This window comes from Dicentrarchus labrax, unplaced genomic scaffold (genome assembly GCF_905237075.1).
Source record: "Dicentrarchus labrax unplaced genomic scaffold, dlabrax2021, whole genome shotgun sequence".
NCBI lineage: Eukaryota > Metazoa > Chordata > Actinopteri > Moronidae > Dicentrarchus > Dicentrarchus labrax.
In genome coordinates, this window is record NW_026136702.1 from 25,750,106 (window position 1) to 25,775,452 (window position 25,347).

Here is a 25,347-nt window from a genome sequence, read left to right on the forward strand (position 1 = left end):
ATTTAATCACCATTTAATCAGTTCAGGGAAACGTTTAGCAAGATATTCATATTAAATCATTGTCCCTGCCCCCTTTTAGCAGACTTAACAACAGATGAGTCAGCAGCACCCCAGTCTCCCCATAACTGTACCCTCCCAGTCTCCCCATCACTGTACCCTCCCAGTCTCCCCATCACTGTACCCCTCCTGTCCCCCCATCACTGTACCCCTCCCCGTCCCAGTGAAGCTGAGCAACATTGTGTTCAATGACAGGCCAGTCAACGTCATTGCAGGGAGTCTGTGGGGATTTCTGTCTCTCTTGCTCTTTTTACCATTACAAAAAAGAAAATGAAATATTTATTAATGACAGAAATTCAAACACATTAATAACAATTATTTTCTCACATAATGATCATTATGAAATAAAATTAAAGAACAACAACCTACTGTCTGTACTGGATGCTGGACAGTTGGAAACAGTGAGTAGCTTACCTGAGCCTGCATGTAAGATACAGACAATATTAAAATAATCCAGTTTGATACGTTCATTTAGATTGAATTATGGAATAACATCTATAGATACAGACTTTATTATTCCCATCATGAAGGGCAATTTATTTGAGAAGAATTATCCATTTTGAAATTTTACAATAAAAATACTTTGAGACTGTAAAAGATGGCCTTTAGCACATTTTTTATGGTTGCTTTTAATCTTGCATCAAATAGTGAACTGCATACTGTATGCAGACTGCATGCATGTACAAATCACCAGCAGTAAATATTGTGCTAGTACTAGTATTGAACTACAAGAAGCAAGACAGTTGCAAGCCTTTAATTAGAGTTATGTAAAGCTTTTGATGGGACAGTTAGGTCCTAGAGATGTGGTGACAACAGCTGCGCAGAGGGGGCCCAATTTGATTTTTTTGTCATGGGGCCCAAAATTCCTGGCGGCGCCCCTGATGCAGGGAAATAATTTTTACCCAGGCTATATGATTTTGACTGCTATTTTGTAAAACCTTCAGTAAACATGCTGTGTATTGTTATTCAATCCATACAAAAACATAAATGTAAAACACAACAATTTGTGATTTTAAAGCTCTAGTGTGTAACATTTAGGAAGATCTATTGTCAGGAATAGAATATAATATCCATAGGTATGTTTTCATTAGTGTATAATCACCTGAAAATAAGAATCATTGTGTTTTTGTTACCTTAGAATGAGCCATTTCTATCCACTAAGGGAGCGGGTCCTCTTCTTTAATTGATTTTATTTTAATTAAAGCTGCAGTAGGTAATATTTATTTAAAAAAAATGTTTTTCATATTTGCTGAAACTGTCACTATTGTATTTGTAAGAATCCACCAGGCCTGAATAAAAACAACCAATCAAAGCCAAATACAGGCCTTTGGTACCCTGGGAATGAGACTCAAGAATTAACTATATTCCAACCTCCAATCCAAAGCGGCCTGGTGGATTCTTACAAATCCCATTAGGAGCACTAGGAGGAGCCAGAGGAACCAAGGACTGTTTCATAGATTATCAGTCTCATGTTCTACTGTCAGGATATAGTGAAAGTTTCAGCAAATATATAAAAAAGAAACAACAAACATACCCTTTCCACGGCCTCATGCCCAGGCACAATAACTGCAAACAAATTACTAGAAACATTAATGGATGGTAAATGGTAAATGGACCTGTGCTTCTATAGCGCCTTTCTAGTCTTCCGACCACGCAAAGCGCTTTTACACTACGTGCCACATTCACTCTTTCACACACATTCACTCAGTGATAGCAAAGTCCATCAAACAGAAAATTAACTCATTCATACACCGATGCACAGCATCAAGAGCAATTTGAGGGTTCAGTATCTTGCACAAGGACACTTCGACATGCAGGGGGAGGAGCTGGATTGAACCAACAACCTTCCGATTACAGGACGACCCACTCTTCCTCTGAGCCACAGCCGCCCGACCTGAGCAACAGCCACCCGATTATTCAAAAAACTAATGGATTCTGCTGTGAGCCAAATTTGACTTGAATATTAATAACTCTGTCCTGCTGGAAGAGGGGACATTTTCCATAACAGAGGAAACTGGTCATCATGGAGGTGGATTCTGGACAGCATTGAGTGAAAGTACCACAAACGTCTCCCTCTCTCTACAAAAGGCCACATCTGTGCTTGTGTCCCATTAATAACAACTATTTATACGCGCAGAGCTAAACAAAGAGGCAGGCTACATCGCCCCAGGGCTGTCTGGAAATGAAGGAGAGATCATCCTCACAGGGCCCCACGGAGGATCTCCAGAGCCAGACGCTTAAACAGGACTCTGTCACCAGCACCTTTGATTGTCCTTTAGTACGCCAACCTCAAAACATTCTATTGTATCTTCCAAACACAGAGTATCTCAGCTAATAACATTTCCAACACAAATGGAGGTGCAATACTTCCCTCATCCCCAGCAGCAGGTACCCTGTGCTCTCTTCTCCTGGTAAGTGCATTATACTAGCCCTAGTGAAAGGGATCATGGAAGAGGGGGGGGTGATAAAGGCCAAAGCAAACGGAGGAAGGGAAAACAGGGCCCCTGCGGAACTTCAATCACTGTGGAAGAGCTTGTTAGTGTAGCTGTGGAAGTGGTCAATGAAAGGGCAGCAGAGGGCAACTGTAGGAGTACCAGATGTGAAAGGCCAGGGAGAGCTCCTCACACGTTATCTCAGTGAAGAGGTGCACATGATAGTTAGAACACATGTGTAGCTCGCTCGGTGGTTCAGAGATGTGCAGGAACTAAATTGAATTTATTTGTGTTTGACTAAAGACACTCTGATAAGGCAGCCTTTATAAAGTCTTTATTAGTAGTACACGGTGGCTTTATTATTACTTCATAAAGCATCTAGTAACATGTTAGATATCAGTTATAATACATTAGTAAAATCAAGTTTTGGGTTGTAAAAAAAAGTCTTTGTGTATCACACTACAACAACACTACGATCAGGCAGCTTTATATATCTGTTAGAAACCATAAATAAAAAAGTCTTGTGTTGCCAATTTGTAAAAAAAAAAAACGTTTTACCCTTTTACTAACACTTTCTTATAAGCAGCTTAATTAAATGTTTATAAGTTGTTACTTTATAGATCAGTTAGAATCCACTATTTATTTTTATTATTTATATTATTACTAGTTTTGGGTTGCCAGATTGTAAGAAATTACACATTTAAATAATAAAAATAGGTTTTGGGTAGCTAGTGGTAAGGAAAAACTTTGGTGTTTACTTTTTTATTAACAGGCAGGTTAATTAAGTGTTTTTAAAAAGTTACTAATTGCCTATTATTGGTTAATTAGATATGTACCAAGGCTTTAGAGATCAGTTAGAATCCATTAATAAAAAAGGTTTTGGGTTGCCAAGTTATAAAAAAAAACATCCTTTGGGTAAGTGTTTACCCTTTCAATCAGATAAATTAAGTGTTACTAATGGTTAATTACAATTTTACCAATGCGTTAGAGATCCGATTAGCAGTTGTTTATAAGAACAAGTATCTAAAAATAAACTAATTAAGTTATAAGCCTGACTAAAAAGTGATTTAATGTAACTTAAAAAGTTTTCAAATGAATTAGTACACAATAATCGTTAGTTAGTATGTTATAATACTTAGTGAAGATAATGTGAACAGCTCATTCCCCATAAAACTATATTACTAAAAAAGTAACATAAATTCTTATAGCTAGCTCAAGATAAGTGTAAAAATACAAAATAAGTGTATGGCTTGTTTTCCTTCTATCCATCATCTTAAAGTGAACAAACGCGCAGTCCCATCTGAAGTTGCAGCCTGGAGGAACCTCTATGAAACTCCAAACTACCTTCCATCAGATGCCATATTCGAAAAAACCTGCTTCTAAAACGTTTGAGTTTCAGTAAAGCGCTCACCTCCTCCAGGATCTGGTCCAGTCGGCCCAGGATAACGGGCTCCACCTGCTCCAGAGACAACATCCACGCGGAGAGTTGCTGCTGCTCCAGACTTACTATCCTGGACTGCAGCTCCGATGTCCGCACAAAAACCACAATGCAAACTCCAATGCACAGAACAGACACCGCGATGCAAATCGTTACGCTGGACAAATCTCTCCAATCTCTCCGTTTCTGCTGCTGCTGCCCGCCGCCAGTCCTCCTCTCCTCACCCGCTTTACTGGCGACTCCCCACTTCTGATCCTCTCCCATTTTATACATCTAACTCTGGTTTTATCCACACATAAATCCCTGTATTCATCAGGGGCAGGGTAGCAGAAGAGGAATCCTAACGACCTGCAACTTTTGGAGCGTGTGACAGACTGTCTCTCTGCTGGGGGAAAAGTTTTGCAGATGTCTTTTTTCTTCTTCAAAGGCTCTCCAGAGTACCTTTCTGCGCTCAGATGCGCAACTACATCAAAGTTATAACAGGTGACATTGTGGAGATTGGCATCAGTCAGTCAGTGATGTTCCTGATTCACAGGGACGGACTCTAAATCCTCTGCGTTCTGCTCCGTTTGTCCCATTCGCTGCTGCTCCCTCTGAGTGATCCCACTGTGTGCCGCAGGTCTGCCGTCAGTGTGCGTCTCTGAAACCCGAGCCAGCCTCTCTCTCCTCTGCGCAGCTCTGGATGCCGCGGGCCCTTTGCTCACAGTGCATGCTCCTCCTCTGAAAGGCTTTAGGTTAAATACCGGGGCGGGATTCATGGCGGTGTTGCTGCCCCCTTTGATCCGCGCACTTAGTGAGGGATATTTTTAGGGTGCGCAAAGCGAGGACGCTCTACTCACACAGCTGGTACACTGCCGGCCTGCTGAGTAGTACTGCTCAGATCCCGACCAAAACAACAGCAGCACTCTACTTTCCCTAGTCCGGATCTGGCTCTGTTTGAAAGAGGATCTGCTGGACTCTGTGAACCTGTTGTGGGCTCTGTGCAGAAAGAATGGAACACCGACCTCATGCCCATCAGACTAGAGTCAGTGCTGATGTCTTGTGCTTATCTAGGATTCATTCCAACATGTTACCTAGACCAACTATTTAAGGTTTTTAAGAACTTTTTTGAAAAACATTCTCTGATTTCAGCTTCTCTGTTTTCTGTTTTCTTTAGTCCTCTGACAGTAAACTGAATATTATGACTTATGGCAGTTGTTTTGAGGCCCCAACCTGGTCCAAACCCAGCAAGTTGTGTCAATTGGGTGCAATTGGGTTCGGGCAGAGAACCAAAGTTCTACTACCTTTGCAAACCAAACACTGGCTCTAGATAGGGTCTTTTCGCAGCCACCATAGTTTCTCCTACATACTTGGAAGCTGAGTGGTATTCAGTTAGTTGTAACCTGCAAATTCACTACTAGATGCCACTAAATCATACACACTGGTTGGCTGGAAGAGATTGTAGAAAAGTATAATTGTTTAACTGAAAGTAAAGTAAACGCACATGGTCAGCTGATTAAAGGTGTATGTTGGGTTTGTGGCATCTAGTGGTGTAGTGGCAGATCGCAAGTCTCTCGCTTCACCATCCCCTTCCAAGTGTGTAGGAGAAACTACGGTGGCCATGAAACACGTGGTTTGTCTCTTCTGGGCCACTGTAGAAAAATGGCAGACTCCATGGAAGGCAATGCAGGTGATTATACACTAATTCAATTTCAGTTTTTCAATTCAATTTTATTTGTATAGCACCAATTCATAACAGAAGTTATCTCAGGACACTTTTCAAATAGAGCAGGTCTAGACCGAACTCTTTATAACATTATTTACAGAGACCCAACAGTACCACCATGAGCAAGACCTTGGCGACAAGGGCAAGGAAAAACTGCCTGTTAAAAGGCAGAAACCTAGGACAGATCCTTCGGCTCTAGGTGGGTGGTCGTCTGTCTCGACCAGTTGGGGTGAGAGAGAGAGAGAGAGAGAGAGAGAGAGAGAGAGAGAGAGAGAGAGACAGACAGACAGAGACAGAGAGAGAGACAAACGGACAGACAGGTGCACAGCATCTAATGAAAGCATAGCTATGAATATAATATATGCATATTATATTACATTTTTGACAATAGATTCTCCTAAATTTTACACACTGGACGGATAAGGAGAGTTAGAGAGATTGAATGATTAAATGTGCCAGTCAAAGTACATCCACTAAAAGTGGTTGTTTTTGCCATTGACATGCTCAGTATCTGCCAACATTATGGAAGGATCCCTAAAGAGAACCTTTACCGTCAGAAAACTGAAGCCAGAACATCACACTGTTCAAAGCCAGTCATTTTACCTCACAAAGGGAAGTTTCTGGTCCAGGTAGTTTGGACCTGGACTAACTAAAATATGTAAAAATTGGGCCAAGACCAACTTTTGAGTTGACAGGTTGTTAGTACCCCTTTAACTAGTGTTTATTGTCTTTTAATATTTTACATTTTATCTCACTTTTTCACTTTTATGAGAACATTGCACCTTTAACGTCTTTAATGTCTTCTTAATGTTTTTGTGAAGCACTGTATGAAAGGTTCTATATTAATAAAATATATTCTATACTTTTGCCTTTTATTTGTGCCATACAATTCCATCCATTAGTAAATTTACATCTCTTCTTGTTCCTTTATGGTATTATGTGTGAATTTTGTGAAATAGACATAATCAACTTCACAAAAATCTACTTTGGGTAGAAGATTACGGTAATTTAAAAAAAAAAAAAAATCCTTTTTTAACATCCTCCCAGTATCCCTGCAAATTTGGACAGCCCCAGAATATGTGCTAGGTCTCCTTTGGCTCCACAATCCCACCAACATAATCCATGATTTTCCCATATTTAGCAATTATGCCAGGGGTTCCTGTTTTTGACTTTCCAGTCAAATTTGATTTAGATTAAAATTATACACGACCATCAAGTTTTCCAAAATAAAAAGCAAAATATGTTCTTTCTCATTGTTTTTGAAAACTTCACATATCAGCTTTTCTGATCTGATGCCCCTAATGGGAGTGGCGGCAGTGGCAGTGCCTTTCAAAGCCATTACAAATCATTAACAAAAACGTTCATATGATTGTTCCATTGTTGCCACTGCCAAGGTTTTAGGCACTGGTCCAGTGTGAACTTGTACAGTGTGATGTAAAAACTTGAAGCCACCAGTGCACATCTACTGAGAATGGTAATAATGGAAAGTAAAGCAGGAAAACTTTAGAAATGAACAACGTTTGTATATTCAGAGATTCTGACAGGTATAATGAAGTAGAAGGAGTAGATTACTTTTTAAAGATTTTAATGTGGAAATTATATTTTAACATATCAGACATGCATTTTTGTTCCAACTGGACTATTTTAAAGAAATGTCTTATCTGGAAGGGATGTTTAAGGTCAGAGAAAGATCTTCACCATGGTTAAAATAAACCTGTGTTGGCTGATAGAAAACAGGAAACAAACACTAGCCAGTGTCAATGTCACAAGCTTATCTGATCCATGCATCCATCTGTATGTCAGTTTATATAGTTACCAGTATAGGTGTCAGTTCAGTTTAAACAGAGGTTGTTTAGTTACAAAGTAGGAATAAATATTTCCAGGCTGTTGTCTGTGGTTGTTTGTTTGTTCAGTCTGAATGAGCAGACAGCCAATCACATATCTGTTTGGCAGAGACAAAAATGACCATTAGGATTGTTGACTAAAATCAGACTTTAGAAAATTGACATTATGATTAAAAGTATTTTTTACTGAAATAAAATGATCTGCAACAAATAGATTTTTTTTTTAAATAATTAATTTCATAATAATTTTTAAGAATATATAGGATTAGGATAAATTATTGACTATATTACACACTGTCATGTTTATGTGTCACACACATGTCACATATGTATCTAATATTAAACACCCCAGTGCAGCAAGATGTATTTATTGTATGTACAGGAGGATTTCTTGCTACTGCCTATTACTGTACCTGCACATTAGATCCTCATTTAGTGTTGCCATCCCCAGTATACAGAACACACTGCACATGCCCTCTTATAAGCAAGCTTAGGACCGGGAGGTCGTTGGTCAAGTCCCTAGACCGGCAGGATAAATCTGGGTGGGGAAAGTGAAGAAGCAGCACTTGGCCCTCCCTCATTACGACCACTGAGGTGCCCTTGATCAAGGCTTAACCCTAACTGCATCCAGCAGATTAGACTATGGTTACAGCTTCCAGGTATGAATATGTGTAACTGTGAGAGTAGGAAGTTCCTGCACAAAGAGAGGCGTCCTCTCACTGAATCTTCCTTGACTGAATAGGAAAGGTTTAATACATTTTTAAATTTTTTTATTTTTGTTTCAGTGTGTCCATTGCACATTGAATCTACAGCAGGTTGATAGTTCGAGCATGTGTCCATGGTCTGCAGGGCCCTGCGCACATAAAGGTGTGACGCTCGTCCATTGAGCACTAAAAAGCTAAATTAAAATTTATAGCCTTTCTGTTTTATGTGCTGGCTCCTTAGTAAATCCAGAGTGTGCCTGTCTGCTGCAGCTTGGCCATAAGATGATTGAACGGCCAGTCAGATCAAGATGGTCGACCTCATCCAGTGGCTTGTCTAATTGCATTTATTAAAAAGCACACCGGTGGTTTTCTTTATGGCCTCAGGCCACCGCAGAAGGCTTTTTAAAGCACTAATAAAGAATTTCCTGTCTTGCGTCGTTGCACTGTAATTGTAGTCAGACCAAGAGATGTCTCTTCAACTGTCAGCCACATCTTAGGACGCCATGTGCCTGCAAAGGTTTCTGATGGTGGCTCGATGGGCCAGAATCACTCCATGTGTGGCAAGTCCTTCTAATTACAACGTGACTCAGTGTGGCCAGCTGGCTTTGTAATTCTGCAAGCTGAAAAACACACTTTGAAAATGATCCTCAAAATGAAAGGTACATTTATTGCAATCATGGGATTCTTTAAAATTAAAAGAGACTAATCCTGCTGTTATAACAGCTGTGATAGAGATTGGAGTTGTAAAGTCACTGGAGAATGAGTTTACCATTTGTTTTCATGCAAATCAGAGCAGTTAAATGCTTCAGTCTCACTGCATTCATTTGATCTTTATCGACCTCCTTCAGTCTCGCTAACAATGTCTGTCAGGGCTTCATTGGTCTTTGACTTAAAGATTATAAATACAGCACATAACTTATACAAATGTCCCACTTCTGACACAGTCTTTAAGATTTAGATTTCATGAAATGGCTTATTAGACAGTAACAACTATATATTACATTTAATATACCCTTTCTGTTTGAAGATGTTACTTACTTATATGGACCATGATTGTCGTGTCACAGCACTGAAAAAGTAGAAAACATTTAATAATCAGTAAGCACACAGTACAGCTGAGTCTGATGGGAATTAGTGGTGCACTCAGAAATGTTTCCTAGAGGTGGCCAAATGGGGCCACTAAAGTGGGGGTCAGAGTGTAATGGAAGGTCAAAAATGGCTCAAAACTGGCAGAAACACGAGCTGGTTTGCTAGATAGCACCATGGTTCAGAGAATCGTTAACGGAACAGGTTCAAGAACCAGAGCTAATTTAGAGGAAACACTATGTGGGAGCTGGTTTGAAGCTGGTGCCTAATTTTGAACCAGTTTTTCGTGCCAAAGAACTGGCTCTCAGTCAAGAAAACTGGTTCCTACGTGGCCCTGTGACTCTTGAACCAAAAAACACTTATGTCAGAGGCTGGCGTCAACTTTTGGCCAGCCAGCTAGCTGTGTCTTTATTAGCTGTTCAGCTAGTTTCTCATATTAATGTTACAAACATAACTTAGACATTGATGATTTAACATCGAGCTAGCTGGCAAGCTAGCTTGCTGTTGGTCAGCTATCATGACCCATTGCTACTAATTTCTCACATCAGTGTTGTTTGTGATATTACTGTTATGTTCAAAGTTCACATTGATGTGAGAAATTAGTAGCTATGCTTGCTTTGGTAATGTTAGCTGACCAACGGTTAATCTCAATAGCTAACATTGCCGATGTATACAGTGATGTAATAATGTTGTAGCTTGTGGAAACGCTAACCGATTCAAAGGAGGTTTGCAACCAACCCTGAACCAGCACTAGCACCAGACCAAAACTAGCATTAGGTTTGCTATGGAGGAAAGGGAGTCTAAGACTACTTGTCCATTGAGGTTGAAAGTTCATTCTTGGTTGAGGGAACAGCAGATGAACAACCAATATTAACTCTCAGTTTTACTCATTTGTTTGTTTGTTTGAGATTTTCACCATATCTCACCGCCTTCAATAGCATACAGTTTCCCCAGTATGCTGGAACATATATCTGTTGAAGATTGTGTGCTACGGTATAAAGCTCCAAAACAAACATGGACCTCAGTTACTCTACCCTGACTTTGCTTTATGTGTGTGGTGGTTAGGGTTAGGGTTAAGTGTGTGTATGCATCCTTTCTCCAGACAGGATTTGTCTGTTTGTAATTATCCACTCTCTCTAAGTGAGACAGAGAAGGAGAAAGCATACAGTGGGACAATATGTCTTCATCTCCTTTTCTCCGTTTCTCATTGATCACACTCTTCTGAGTGTTTTGAGATGGAGGACACTTAGATGCTCTTCAGTGGATGTGTCTGTGACGGCCTGGATGTGTCTGTGAGAGCCCCTCATAGGTAACACATCTGATCACACACATCTGAAACAGGAATATAGTGTGTCTCTTTTATTAGTTTTGGATCCCCTATCATTGTTATTGATTGCTAGAAATTGTGGGGCGTGAACTTTTTTCAGCTTCTGAAGGGGGACACATCAGAACTTTTGAGAACCATTGAGCTAAGCCATGCAGAAATATCAGTCAGTTTTGTATTTGACAGTGTAAGTGCTACAGGTCATAGATCAGGTCACACTGACAGAAAAGTTGAACACTGTTTTCATTAAGCCTTATGAAAAGATATTATCCACGGCAAGAGTGATTTTTGGAGGGACTTGAGTTTTGGGCCAGTTTGGAAAAACTATTTGCCTGCTTCTGTGACAGCCAGTGAATTGTTGGTCTTCACCAGTGGTGGAAGAAGTACTCAGATGTTTTATTTATGTAAAAGTAGCAAATACTCTTTGACTGTACTGTCAACTTTAAGACTCCTGATTACAAGACAGAAAGTTGCGTAGTGTGTGAACAGTACAGAGATTTGACCACTTAAAAGGAGCGATTTCCCTCAAGACATCCAAATCCTGATAGACCTCACTTCTGATGTTCCCTGTTGACAAATACCTCCACCATTGATCTATTATGTTGGCCCAATTTTCTCTTGCTCTCTAAACCTAACCCTAACCCAACATTGCATTTTTTAAAATGTATTCTATCCGTCTTTGCTGTATATATTGATTTTTTAATATTTGTTATTTTGTATACATTGAATTTTTTACTACTATACCCTACTATTATATCACTGTGACCAAATTCAGCTTTTTATACATTCTAGAGAGCATGATTGGATATTAATTTTACCACACAGTGGACCAGTGCCGAAGCATTCCTCCTTCCTCCGTTTCTTCACTCATTTATTGATGTTTTTCCTTTAATTTGTCACTCGTCTGTATGTTGAATATGTGACAAATAAACTTGTACTTGATTCCAGCAGTAGACTTAATGGTTACCAGCAGCAGTAGAGTTGCTGCAGCAGTGAGAACACAAGTCTCAGAAACATTGAACAAGGACAGAATATGCACACAAAATACAGAATTGTCTCTGACAATTTTCCTTATTTGAATGACCCCCTTTTGATCATCAAAAACATGATTTAATCATCACACAATGTACAATCATCAAGGGATTAAATATTTGAAAGAAGCTGAAGGCTCAGCATGGAGATTGGACATGTAATGGATGATGCTGACACCCTGGGTGGATGGCAAATGCACAATTGTCGTAATCTGTCTTGAGCTTTTAGAAATAAGGGAAACGTCCAAAGGTCACAGGGATGTTCACAGCCCTGCAGGCGTAATACCACTAATCATCTGAAGAGCCCTGTCCTGTGAAAGTGGACACATGTGTCCAGGTTCTATGTCCATTAGAGAACACTGAGAAAGAGAGGGAGTTAAAAGACCGTTTGTCTTTGATTGGACCACCATGAACACTGAACAATAAATCAATGGAAACCTTTTGGGTAACAGTGTCCCCTCTGTAATTTGATACATAAATCAGGTTCAATTAGGGAAGTCACACATGGTTGCATTAGGTAGAATTCGGTGGTACTGGCAGAAAAAATAGAGCATAGAGTTTCTTGATACTGCAGTTTTGATTGGAAAATGTTCTTTCTCTAAAATTGAACAAACCAGTAGTTGGTTTTTGAACCAGTTCCACAAACCTCAGACTACATTAATATTATGTCAGGAGGTAGAGCGGGTCGTCCACTAATCAGACGGTTGGTGGTTCGATCCCCGGCTCCTCCTGCTGCAGGTAGAAGTGTTCTTGATCAAGATAATGGTGATGAGCAGTTGGTTAATTGCATGGTAGCCTCTGCCATTCAGGTATGAATGTGTGTGAATGGCTTTGAGTAGTCGGAAGACTAAAAAAGGCACTATATACAATCCATTTACCATGTCATTCCAAGCATGTGCAAACGTAGTGTATACATTATAGTAAGGTGTGCACAAAAATATGGGACAAATTGCGTTGATAAAGGGCAGTTCATTTTATTATATGAGACAGGTGCCAACACGAAAAGCGAACACAGGTTTTTTTTATTTTCAAACCAATGACTCTATAAAACAGAATACATTTTTGTCTGTAGTAGCAGCTGTCTGAGGTGAGGTTATCAACCTCTTTATTCCCCTCTGTGAATACACTGCGATGGCTAACAGGCACCAGCTTTTCCACAGCGAGGTTGGCTGCGGTTCTGAATGAAACAAGTGCTGAACAGGCCACAAAAAGAACATCCGTCTTTCTCTTTTTCATTAATTTGCCTTTAATCAGCTTCAGTGAAACCAAGTGAGATGAGCAGTTCAAGGACTCACAGAATGCAAGGCACCTTTCCGGAGAACTTCAAGTGGTTTTCGTTCTTTCCCTCTGAGACCACAATATCAAGCAGCTGTGGCATTTGAATATCAAAATTACAACCTCTTTCTTTCTGTGCTGTGTTATTATACAGTAGAGCAGTCACGGGCTACACTTGTTCAAAGAGGAACACCAGGCCTGAGGTTCCTCTGTCAGGGCTGTTCTTCTGTTGTTTTTGGTTTGCAGTGAAATGTCTTCACAGCTACTGGCTGCTCTGCTATGAACCTGCTATGGTAGAGATTAGATCCCTGCGTGGGACGATTTTCTTAATGCCACTCCTGCTATGTGTGTCCCCCAGTCTTGGGGAGTAACAGATTACATATAACTGAGTTGCATAATCAGGATACAAAAAAAGTAACTGTAATACATTGCATTTCCAGAAAAAAAGATGTAATCAGATTACAATTACATTCAGTAAATAATGGAGATTATTAGCAGGATTACAGATATAAAATACATTTTAAAATTAAGGATATAATACCATGTGCAGTGTAATTAATTAGTAATTGTATCAGAATCCATTTTCAAAGTAACCTTCCAACCCTGTCCTTCTTTTCTCTTTTCTGCCCACTTCTAATCGCACATACAGCTGATCTTTATAACCTCATCAATGATGTCCCCAGTATGACACACCAGCCTTATCATACAAAACTACTACTAAAATATAGCGCAGCTTTTTCTCATTCTCTGTAGAAAGTATAGAGCGATTTCAGTAGAGCAGGGTGAAATCTGAGTTGAGCGAGGAGGGCCCCGCGACTCTTTGAATAGGTGTGTGGAGCGAACAAACAGCTCCAAGAGTGAGGAGAAGAAATTCTCACCGCTTCACTCTGCTCACATGCTCTGGCGCCCATTCCCGCTATGTGTGTGTCCATTCCCGCCCGCTCCCACAAGCATTCTGACCATCCCTCCAGCACAAAAGAGATTCTGTCTTCTCCTGTCCCACAGGTGAAAAGATGTTATTTTATTGTCAATAACAACTGAGAAATGTTCGTGAAACATCAGACTTGCCTTGCTATGCTGTTTATGCTATTTCAAGAACTGGCTTTAATCGTCTTTATAGCCTAATTTTATGACTTTCTCTCCATCCTTCTGTTGGGCGCTAGCTAAATTCTGGGGCACACCACCTGTTCCCGCCCACATTAAGTCAAAACTGCCCGCTCCTATGTAAAAAATGTGTGTAGATTTTACAGTGAAAAACTGTCAAACCATGACTGCAAAAGACCATAAATATAATGTATATAAAATACATTTAAAAACTGTTTCTGTAACAGTAAAACACTCGAGACACAGACATATCTCATGGCAAAACCTTTATTTATGCGGCATTTTAAAGGAATTGATATGGAATAAAGTCGTTTTTTTTATATATATATTATGGACTGTGAATTGCACAGAAAACTATCATATCTCTTTAAAAAAGAAATGTTTTTATATAGCATTCATATGGTATTTTCATATGGCAAAACTTGAATTTATATGGTAAAATATGGAATAAAACTCCAACTTTGATCCTAGACTCAACAGTACCAATATCCTTTTACCATAATAGTAGAAAAGTTCTACCGTATTCATTATGGTAAAGTTCTGACAACCAGTGCCTCCTCGCTCTGTGAAAGAAAGCTAATAAGCATATTTCTCCAAATATTGGACTATTCCTTTAATAAAGTGTTGAATAGTTCCAAATTTAATATTTGAAAATAAACTTCTCTTCATAGTTTTATTGTAAGATTGAAGCCCAGCCTACATATCACTGCTTGCAGCTATAATTCTGTTCTTCTTACTTACTTTCAGCCTCCTTCTCTAAAGCTGAAAAACACAGAGACACTCTTAACCGTCTCCAGCGACACAAGTGAGGCTGATCCATGTAACATATTGGGTTTAAGTGGTCTGAGTCCTCACCCCATGCCTCTGGTGGTTTGTGTGGTTTTTCTCACTCTTCTATAATTAGTCGCTCACTCCACCCTCCATGTTATTTTCTTTTCGGATAAAATATTGCTGACATCCTCATCAAATAAATTATAGGCTATCATACAGTTCTGGTCAAGTCATTTAGCTTCTTTGCGAGCTGGACACTTGCCCCTTTCAGCTCCACGTCCTGCAGATTGAGGCACCTGCCAGACCAGGGCAGCACTCACACATCCGCTCAGGATATCATCTGCAACAGAAAAACTATTAAAAATAACATAGGTTTTCATTGCATTTTACCACAAAACAAACCCGCTTTCTTGCAATTACTTTTTTTCCTAATTAAACAGAAGAAATAAAAGAAAGATATTCTGTTTCCTGTTGGTTTACTTGCATAGCTGCATTAGTTGCTGAAGTGTTTGTGTGACCTGCAGTACCAACTGTGACCACTACACCAAGTGGCACTACACTACTACTGTGTGTGAATGGGATTAGTTTCTGATGAGCATGGTACCTTGCATGGCCGGACGACTAAAAAGGCTCTATATAAGTGCAATCCATTAACCATCCATGTACCAAAATTCCAGCATAGAGCTGTTACTGCAGTTTGATTCACAGCTGGAGTGTTTGCTTTCCGCCTCAGCAGTCATACGATAAATGTGTAGCAATGGGCGAAAATGAACAAACAAATCTATTTCAACTCTTTTAAGTGTCCAGACATACTGAGACCTCGCCACTAATGAAAGACAAGAATCCCCAACTTTTCCCTCTCATACAGCCCACACCCACTCGTTGTTATCATATGGTACGGCTCTCACGCTGCCTGCTACGGTGATGGGAAGCAAGACAACCAATAAATGAACAGGGATCATCTTTTTGAACGAGGATGTCAATGAGTGACTCTTGTCAACTCCAGCACACAGTCCAGACCCCAGCAGGTACACTCACACAGTCACTCACTCACTCTGAATAAGACTGAATGAAAAATGGCAATAAAATGAAAAATTAACCACCCAAACCTGAACTGCAAACCGCCAACTGGTGGTGGTGGAGGTAAAAGCAAAAATACAGATTACAATACAATACAATACAATTAACATGGTCTCTTCATCCAGCTGGGTACCACAGAGGAGAAATAAACTGTCTGAAGGCCAGCAGATAAATATCAGCTAGAAACAAAGAAAAGTCTTGCAAGTTGCCACAAACATAACAAGATGTGAAAATATCTATCTATTTTGAGCTAAATGGGCTGTGGTTTCTGACCATAATCACAGTTTAGCCAAGAAAATATCAGGTCAGTGGACGAAGTTGGGGTGGAACAGGGCTTTGGGTTTGCTGTGTTGATGTTGTGTACTTCCTGTTGTGTGACATTAGATGTTTGTAAAGAGTCCATATCATAGATTGTCCCTTTAACAGCTGACCAATATGACAACTCCATAAAACTTGGCTTAGTCCTTCACAGGATGAATCACCAAACATGTGGCCTCCTTGCTAAGCACTACCATATGCACAGCACAACAAACCAAGTGCTTATTAGATGCCTTTGGTGTCATCCTCCTCCCAGCAACCCCTTGTCTCCCACTCCCTTCCCCCCTCGCTGTACCAGATCCACTTTGAGGCTGGTTAGGTTAATAACGTGCAAGGGATGACAAATTAGAACCAGCTAGGCTGAGGTTTTACTACAGAAAGTGGGGAGTTGTTAAAGGCACATGTGGAGCAAAGACCTCTTTAATGAAGTAAGAAAAACCAGCTGAGGGAGGCAGAGGCAAGAGCATATAGGCGCTTTCTGATCACTGGAGCTTGATTTGCAGATAAAAGCTGAAACTGGTGGACCTAGTGTATCATCCACCTACTGTTAAAGTGTGTGATGAAATTACATAGCTTATTTGACCAGTTGCATATGATTTACTGCTTTTTTCCACCGTATAACATGGTATAAAGAGTACTGGGTCCATGGATATTGCTTGGGCTGATGGATTTTTGTCCATTACTGGTCATTACGAAGGCAGTTTGCCACTATTAGGCTTCTACTTTGGTAGGTATTGAATTTCTGCCAATGCGTGTCCCATGATGATTGATGGACCTTCTGGATGGAGACAGTTTCTCTGTCAACTATTTTATTCACTCTCAGATTTCCATGCAACTAAACAAAAAAGCTCTCCAGCCGGGTGTCTAGGAACACTCTTGATTTACATTTAATGCCAATGGAGGGTAAATTAGGGGTAATGTAGGCTGGAATGGTTGATGACTGGTGTGTAGTCCAAACTATCATGCAGGAGACCAGACTACATCCTGTCACAATCCTGTATATAACGTTTTTTATTAACCCTACATAACATAAGAATTAAGTTAGGTCTGACACATAACCCCGAATACCAGAACTTATCATCTTTCACTTCAGTTTTAAATAGATATAAAGTGTTAATTGGTGATGTTTAGAGCTGTTGTGAGGATTTTGCTACTTCAGGACAGAGCCAGGCTTGCTGTTTACTGTTCCCAGTCTTTATGCTAATCTAAGCTAACAGGCTGCTGTCTTTAGCCCTACATTTACTGTACAGACATGCTACTGTTATTGATCTTCTCATTTTACTTCCAGCAAAAAAGAAAATTGTGTTTTTCTCTATATATTAACACCCTTGTCCGGAGATAGGGTTGCTCGGTCTAGCGAAGGCTAAAATGACTTTTTCAGGTCTATATTGTAGGTATACTGTTGTATTCTCCATTGTTGTTCATATAGAAGTATCATTCTATTCTAATTTATCTGGACTGTGTAGATAAGTGTCTCATTCAATACGAGCTTTAATCCAGCCAAGCAAATCAAGATTTATGAAACAAACCCACAACGGAAAATAAAATGAAAACAACCCCACCCGCCTATCATATATCATTATCATTAATGAGAAGTTACTGCAGATGATATTTCTGGACTCCCTGCAAAGCAGGAATTGGATTTCTAAATAATCTACAGCTGCACGGTTTAATTAAGCTAACCACAACCGATAGTGAGCTCATTGGACACAGGTATATTTTTAGAGACCTGATGAAAAGTGCTGCTTCAGCACCCGGTCCTGCTCGCTGGGGTTTGCGACCACTTTTGTTTGGTCATGCCTGCTGGCTGCAGACTACGTGCTCAGACCCTAGTCAGCGGACTGATTTAGAAACTAGGGTTTGGCCTGCTCCGAACCTGGACCTTAACCAGCACAGCTTAGATGATTCAGACTCAACCACACAGACACTTGGTCTGCGGATGGTCAAGATGTCAGGCCTTGAAAAAGACGGAAGTCCACTGCATCTGCTAGTAAAGTTTCTAAAGCTTCATATTACCAACAGATCACAGGACTATGTGTAATGTGAAAGGTGTGAGCAAGTGAGAAAGAAATATTGCAGTTCTCCTCAGTTCTACGGAGTGTTTTAGCTTCTTTCAGCTCATTGTTTTTGTTTTCACTGTTGCTCCCAGTGCAGCACACAGCTGTTTTTAGTGCAAAAGCTATGACAAACACAAAGCTTAAAGTATGACGATGAGATAAATTCAATATTCATGGTTTTATTCTCACTGGAACAAAACTTGCCTTCAATTTTAAATGATTTATGGAAAAAAGGCCTGCTAAATACTGGAGGGACTGTATATAATTAATAATCTAGCCTGCAAACTGACTGTACGAGGGCTTGGAGCCAAAGGGGATGCCCCCAAGAGCCATTTTGGGCAAATATGAGTATTATATATCAAATGAAGGCTCTCGGTGAGGACTTTTCAGTGCCAAAAGGAATGAAATGATGACCCATAGGTTGTAATTAATAGAAAGGCAAATTAGTAAAAATACTGTTTTGTTCAGAGTCCCAGGACCGTTGACAGTATATAATTAGTGGACAGAGCTTCCGGGTCTGTGAAGTGAAGCCAATGCTACCTTGTGGTCATGTGTCAAACTAGGCAGTGCTGATCAGATATGAATCCAGATTCTGTTACAGCATGGCTATCTCCCCCCTTAGATGTTTTCACAAACATATTTCAGTGTACTGTTTCCGGAATCTGGAATACGAGAACCTGTGTTACCAGGGAACCCACCATTGTTTTCTTTCTGTGGACGAGTTGAAAGCAAGCACAGCTGATGAGAGTGGCCATTTGCACTACGTCACCACTGCTAGCTACAAAAAACCTATATAGCCAAACTCCAAGCTTTAAAACAGTACTCCACAAACCAACTAGTTATCAGGATAGGTTCACACTGCCCAGTACACATCAATAAATGATAAAGGCACTTTTATTATACCCTATTTAAAAAGGTTGATACGCGTGTGTTATAGAGAGTAAAGTTTTTAATAGAAAAATCAGTATGCCTATTAGTTGATTTGATATGCTGCTTGTAGTCAAATATTTATTGATTGAGGTATTAGTGTGTACATTTAATTAAAATGAATGTGGTTTACAGTTGTTTACTTACATATGCCCATATTCTGCATTAGTCTGTTGGGAAAATGTTTGTGCCAAAAAGGCATATCTCATTCTTTTGACATTTTTAAAATGTTTAATAAATATTTTTGACATAAACTGTAGCAATATTGTTTTTACAGCGGTGCTCAATCTGATAACAAGATCAAATACTGTACATGGCAACAGCAGCTGATTCAAGTTTGATCCAAATTTGTTTTGGCTCTCCTGTAAAATCTGATATATAGCACACTTACACCCCTTTGGCTCAAAGCCCTCGAGCTTTCCCCAGTAAATGTTTGTTTTGTGGTCAGCAAGCCAACGTGCATAAGATATGTCTTTGATTATGAGAAGCTTATACTAGCAAGAAAGCAAATGTGGGCTGCTATGTCTACGGCCCTTATCTAGCCATATCATTGTCCGCCAGCAATTGGCTATAAACAAAACAGTTTTCTATATATGTGGACATTGTGGCCTAAACACAGATGTGCTGATGCCTTCTGGATGTCAATGCTGACCTCTGGCCTTTGAACATAACTCACAGATGTGATAATGTATGATATATTTTTGTTTTGAGAGGAGAAACAACCTCTGTTCTGTCTCAGTATTCAATTTGGTATTTTTGTTTTTCGAGCGAGGTGGTACAATTTACTATCTAACCATACCAAATCTATCTTCGGTATTGTATAAATTAGATTTATACTGAGAGTATGGATCAAAGTAGGAATGTCAAAGCTTTGCGCAAGTTCACCTATTTCCTATCGCTGAATAAAAGCTCGACCAATACCTTTGAGTAGAAGCAACTGTCAGTCTACTGCTCTCATTTCAGCTTCGACATCACAAATGTGCCTGTCGAGGCATCCTGGAAATGTGAGAGCAGCAGTAACACTTTGCCTTCTTGAGATAAAGCCAGAAAGAGTTAAACGGTGGAGCAGCCGCACCCTGCACTACTGCCCACTGTACCAGCTGCCTGCTGACTCTGCCAGGGGAGCTGGGAGGGCAAATCCCTGACTGTGAGAGATAAATGAAACCAGGCAAAGCCCCTCATCTCCTCTGACTCGTTAAACATGCTTCCCATTAGTTCAGTGATGACACGGATACCTCCGTGTGGAGTCAGATCTATCCTGTTATTCCTCGCTGTCATCTGTCCTCTGTGATGAAAGAAATGGCGTTGGAGGTTTTCCTGAATCTCCCTAGTTTCTATAGACCCTGAGGCTCAACCTCAATGCTGAGTTCACACTATATGATTTTATCCCTAATTATCAACTCGCCCGACTGTTTTGGGAGATCGCCAACAAATCCAGAACCTAAATCAGAGGTTTTTTTTGTTGCCACTACAGAAACACTAGGTAACTGCTAAAATATGATGAGGTTGTCTGAGGTTGACTGCTGTTATTGTTAAATTATTGTTATGTTACATTTGATTAATGTTGTAATAATGTGTGTATAGATTACTGGCACTCGATGATCAGGCTAATTGTCAGTTTATCGTTACCAGTTTCCACGGCAGTATGTTGTAAATGGTTTTGTGCTACTGTCCCAATTAAATATGATGTGCTTGTTAATGGTGTTATTAATGACCAGACAGACTCTGGTATTACTCCTTGTGAAAGATCTTCTGTGTGACCCACTGTTGCTTATCAGTCATGTAGTAGAGGTCTGACCACTTTGTCATATACAGTGTGATCAAGGCATTAGAAACCATAGGAATTTTTAATAAAAATGCATACAGAACATGCTTTTCATCCAAAAGCATTAAAGGAAAATTGTCCAAAACTGCTGAGATTAGTTCATTTGTGTGCATGTTGAATTTTACTTTAATGAATGAAGCTTTTCATTCTTCAAAATCAAATTTAACTGGAGCTGCAGGAAATAACTCAAAATAACTTTTTTAAACGGATATAAACCAGTTTAGGATTTTCCTTTATTTTCCCAGAGAGAGGGCAGTTGCCAGATAACATACACTTTGCTTGTAACATCGTAAATTAACAATAAGTAAAACCAGGAGGCCCTGGTGTCAGATCCATGACCTGGACATCCAGTAGGATATTTATAGATATTTTGGCAGGACAGTTTGACTTTAACAAAGAGACCTCTGGGTGGAATTTGTTTCCAGCAGAGTTCCTGTGCTTTCTGGTTTGGATACTGATCCAGGACTTGGGGATTTATTGAGAGACAGAAGACTAATAGCAGTGAAACAAAACTTGACCCATACAATTATGGTTTTGATAGGCTGTTAACATTTATGGAGAGTCTATAAAGTGGGCATGAGAGCAATATCTGGAAGAGACTTTATATTTGGAAATGGTGACTGTAATGGAGCTCTGCTCAGTTTTCATTGATTCAACATTTGATACTTATTCAGACTCCTCTCTGTCTGAAGTAAAATAGTAGACCTAGAAAATAGTAGAGTAGTCTTTAATGTTATTATGACCTGACAATTCATTGAATATAGACCTAATGTGCAACTTTTCTACTTGAAAAATTGAGTGCTTTGAACTTAGTACAAAGGCCCTAAACGGTCATGGATTTAAACATGTTTTTAATGCTATCATCTCAAGTTCACAAGTTAATTATTTTGCTATCCCGGGATAACAAAGCTTGTTTTCTAACGATAACGGGTACATTTATCTCATTATCTCAAGAAAACAAAAGGCAGATTTCTCGAAACAACAATATACTAAACACTTCTTTAACTTTAATAAGGAGTATGGTCTTGACCTGCTCTATTTGAAAAGTGTCCTGAGATAACTTATAACTTATATGATTTGGTGTAATACAATACATTTAATTGAATTAAACTCAATAAGTAATAAACACAAGATTCATAAGAGTAGACCATGACATACACACACTGTTCTATGGGGTGACTGGGAATTTTAAAGCAAACCATATAAACCTTTTATGAACTTTTGTTGCAAGAATGTTTTCTTTATAGTGTTTTGATATGAGGGAATTTATGTTATGGCTAATTATTGCAAGGGATAGGCTTACATACAGTGGTCAACTTGTCCTGACCCGTTTTACGCCTATTTGCTGGGTCTGAGCAAAGAGGTTTCAGTTGACCACTGTATGTAAGCCTACCCTTACAGTAATATGCCATAATGTAAATTCCTACATATCAAATCACTGTAGGGAAAACATTCTTAAAATCACGGTTGCTACATATCTGGAAAGTACTTAAAAGTGCCGGGATTTAACCGACCACAACCTCTGAGTTTAAGCCTCTGTCATCTCAATATTCACCTGTGATACCATTTTTATACATCTGGACTGCTGGACCAAGCTTGATACTTTCTATCTATCACAACCTAGTATACAAGCATATGGGGATTTATGGGGATTTGCTGATCGCTGTGCTGCTCTCTTGTAGGCGTTTATGGGGCATTTTATGAGGCATTCATTTGTGGAAAAAATGGTTGTTTTTCAGCACATATGACAAGTTTTCACTCAGTGATGGCAAGTCCATCGAACAGAAACTAACCCATTCATACCATACACATTCACACACTGATGCGCAGCATCAGGAGCAATTTGGGGTTCAGTATCTTGCTCAAGGATACTTCGACATGTGGCGGCAGGAGCCAGGGATCGAACCAACATATGTAAATGTGTGCATATTTAATTGGAAGACATCTAAATGTGCTTTAAAATTAAAATATATCATCAGAAGAGTGGCAAATGCCATCAGTTCAAAAAGTTCATTTGGTTTGCTTTGAAACTCCCAAACTCACCCCACAGAGCAGTGTGTGCACGTCATGGTCCACTCTTATGAATCTTATGAGGTGTTTATTACCTCTTTATTTTGACACATCTGCCTTCCGTACACAAGGACATTTACACCTACGCACAAGTTAGTATCCAATTCTATGAACTGTAGGAGCTCCCGAGAACATTGCGGGGAACCCACACACAGTGACAACCTGCTGAGTGTCTGGAGGGTGTTTGCACATGTGTATCTGTCCACACCTAATCTCTCAAACGACTGGACACATCAGTCTAACATTTTGTGTGCACATTTATGACCATATGCTCAAGGACCTGTCATGGTTGCGGTGATTTGCAATTAGTGAAAAAAAAAAAAAAAACCTTTATTGACTGCTCTGTTTTATACCACCATTGAGTCCTCTCCTCTTAACTGGGCCTTAGGGGCACAGCCTTCGCAATTTTACAACATGTGATAGAGTGTCGCAAAAGGCATTTTTGGGAATTGGCTAGACTAAAAACAAGGCTTACCTAGTCTGTGTCAGGGTAAATTTTGGCCTTTGTTGTGGCTCATATAATGAATAGTTGAAGTTAGAAGTTAGCATTTTGAACCAGAGGATCTGCAGATTACCTTACCGATATGTTATCATACGCTCAAGTCTGGCACGGTACGAGATTAATAAATCACTGTTTTGTTATCTTTACCGCCAGTTTGACTGTAAGAACACGCCTGGCAGAGATCTGCACTCTTCTTGTGCGTTTCTGCTTCAGTACTGCGTTGAATCAAATAGTTTTCTACTTCTATTTCACAAACTGCAGATATTTGTTTTTAAGACCCATGAAAATTACAAGAAATGTCCATTTATGGTCCTTGATATTAATGCTTGTGTGAAAGTAGATAGTACTACCTCCAGTGGGGACAGTTTTGGCACCATGAATTATGGCAAAGGCCCTTAAATGGTTCCTGGGTCCATCAAGTAAAAGTGTGGTGGAAGCAGGAAACAATTAAAAAAGGAGTTGTACCTCCTGATCCCATGCTCCAGCTCAGCCTCTTTACCCCCAAAGAGGTTGATCTCATGTTCATAGGTCCAGGCTCCTCCTGCGCGCTTTGTCTAATAGGAATTACTATTTGCCGTTCATGGTTTGAGCGAAAAATATTACAATTTTAAAGTTTAGAAAAGTGCAAACTGTGGTTTAGGTGACACACATCATCCCTGTGACAGTGTGATGTCTTAGCTGATTCTCCAGAATTTAAGAAAAAGAGGAAACAGCCACCAGCTCAAGGTCTAGTGGAGTTTTGGAGCATGGCAATCGATGTTCCACCTCAGCTATCAGTCAAGACCTGAGAGGTTCATGCAGGAAGCTGTCTGCTCGTGCTTCCAGCAGCGTGACTGCTGCCTCCCCTGTGCCCATTGCTGGAGTGTCCTGCTGGAGAAGACAGGAGGAAGTGCTTTGATGCTCCTGTGGGTGCTTTCCATTTCCCCCACCCTGTTTGCTCCTCTTTGCTCCTCCATCTGCTGACATGGCTCATGTACTATGGCCAATTCACATCAGTATTTGTTGGTGACAGTATAAGCTGACTTTACTTAAGGAGTGTTAGTTCTGAAACATAAAACCTATATGCTTTTGCATTATGGTCAGGAAGGAAACAGAGGGGAAGTTTATTAGCAGAACAGTTGTCTAACACAGTGCACTGTGCTGCTGTATATGGATTAAACAAAGCTTTGATGCATATAACTTGACATACACTCAGTTGCCAGTTTGTTAGGTACCCCTTCCTAAAACTAATGCAGTCCTACAGTAAATCCTCCCTTCATGGAGGTTATAATAGTTTTTATTTTAGAGGGGTCTTCAACCGTATGTCATTTCAACATTTTGTAGGATTTAGTTCGTGCTGTTGAATTGCGTTGCATTAAACAGATAGCTTTCATTAAAGGAGGATTTGTTGCAGGATTGTTGTATCAAGCCTGGTCCACACAGCCTGCATGAGCAGTGCGTGACAGCTGCCTCGCTGAACTTCTGCAGCTCATGTTGGTGGTATAATATCGATATGACAATTAACTGATTATTTTCACTGTTTATTCTTGCTTCTCTTACTCTCTAGTGAAGCCATACGTCTAACATGCATCTCAGGTGCGGCTGCGGCAATGCTTCACAGCAGTGTAGCTGCTCTAACCTTTGGGCACCAAAATAAAAAGCAAGACACAAAACTGATGTGTATAGTGAGGGACAAGCGTGAGAGAGAGCCTGTGAAGGAACAAGGTTTGGTTCAGGTTAAGAAGTTGCCATGTTGAAAAAGTGTTTGTGGCCTCACATGTATTAAGGAGGATTTGATTTTGGCCCCCTGTCCTGTCC

General features: G+C 39.9%; 1 protein-coding gene and 1 long non-coding RNA gene across 2 annotated transcripts in view; one reads left to right on the plus strand and one right to left on the minus strand.

The window, feature by feature from the left end:
• Window positions 1-4,732, minus strand: part of col13a1 (collagen, type XIII, alpha 1) — a 131,346-nt gene extending 126,614 nt beyond the window's left edge. The window contains exon 1 of the mRNA XM_051423355.1: window positions 3,901-4,732. Coding sequence (XP_051279315.1) covers window positions 3,901-4,200 — 300 coding nt within the window. The 5' untranslated portion in view covers window positions 4,201-4,732. The remainder of the gene's footprint in view (window positions 1-3,900) is intronic.
• LOC127377137 (uncharacterized) overlaps window positions 1-25,347 on the plus strand; it is a 417,826-nt gene that overhangs the window by 233,721 nt on the left and 158,758 nt on the right. The window lies entirely within an intron of this gene.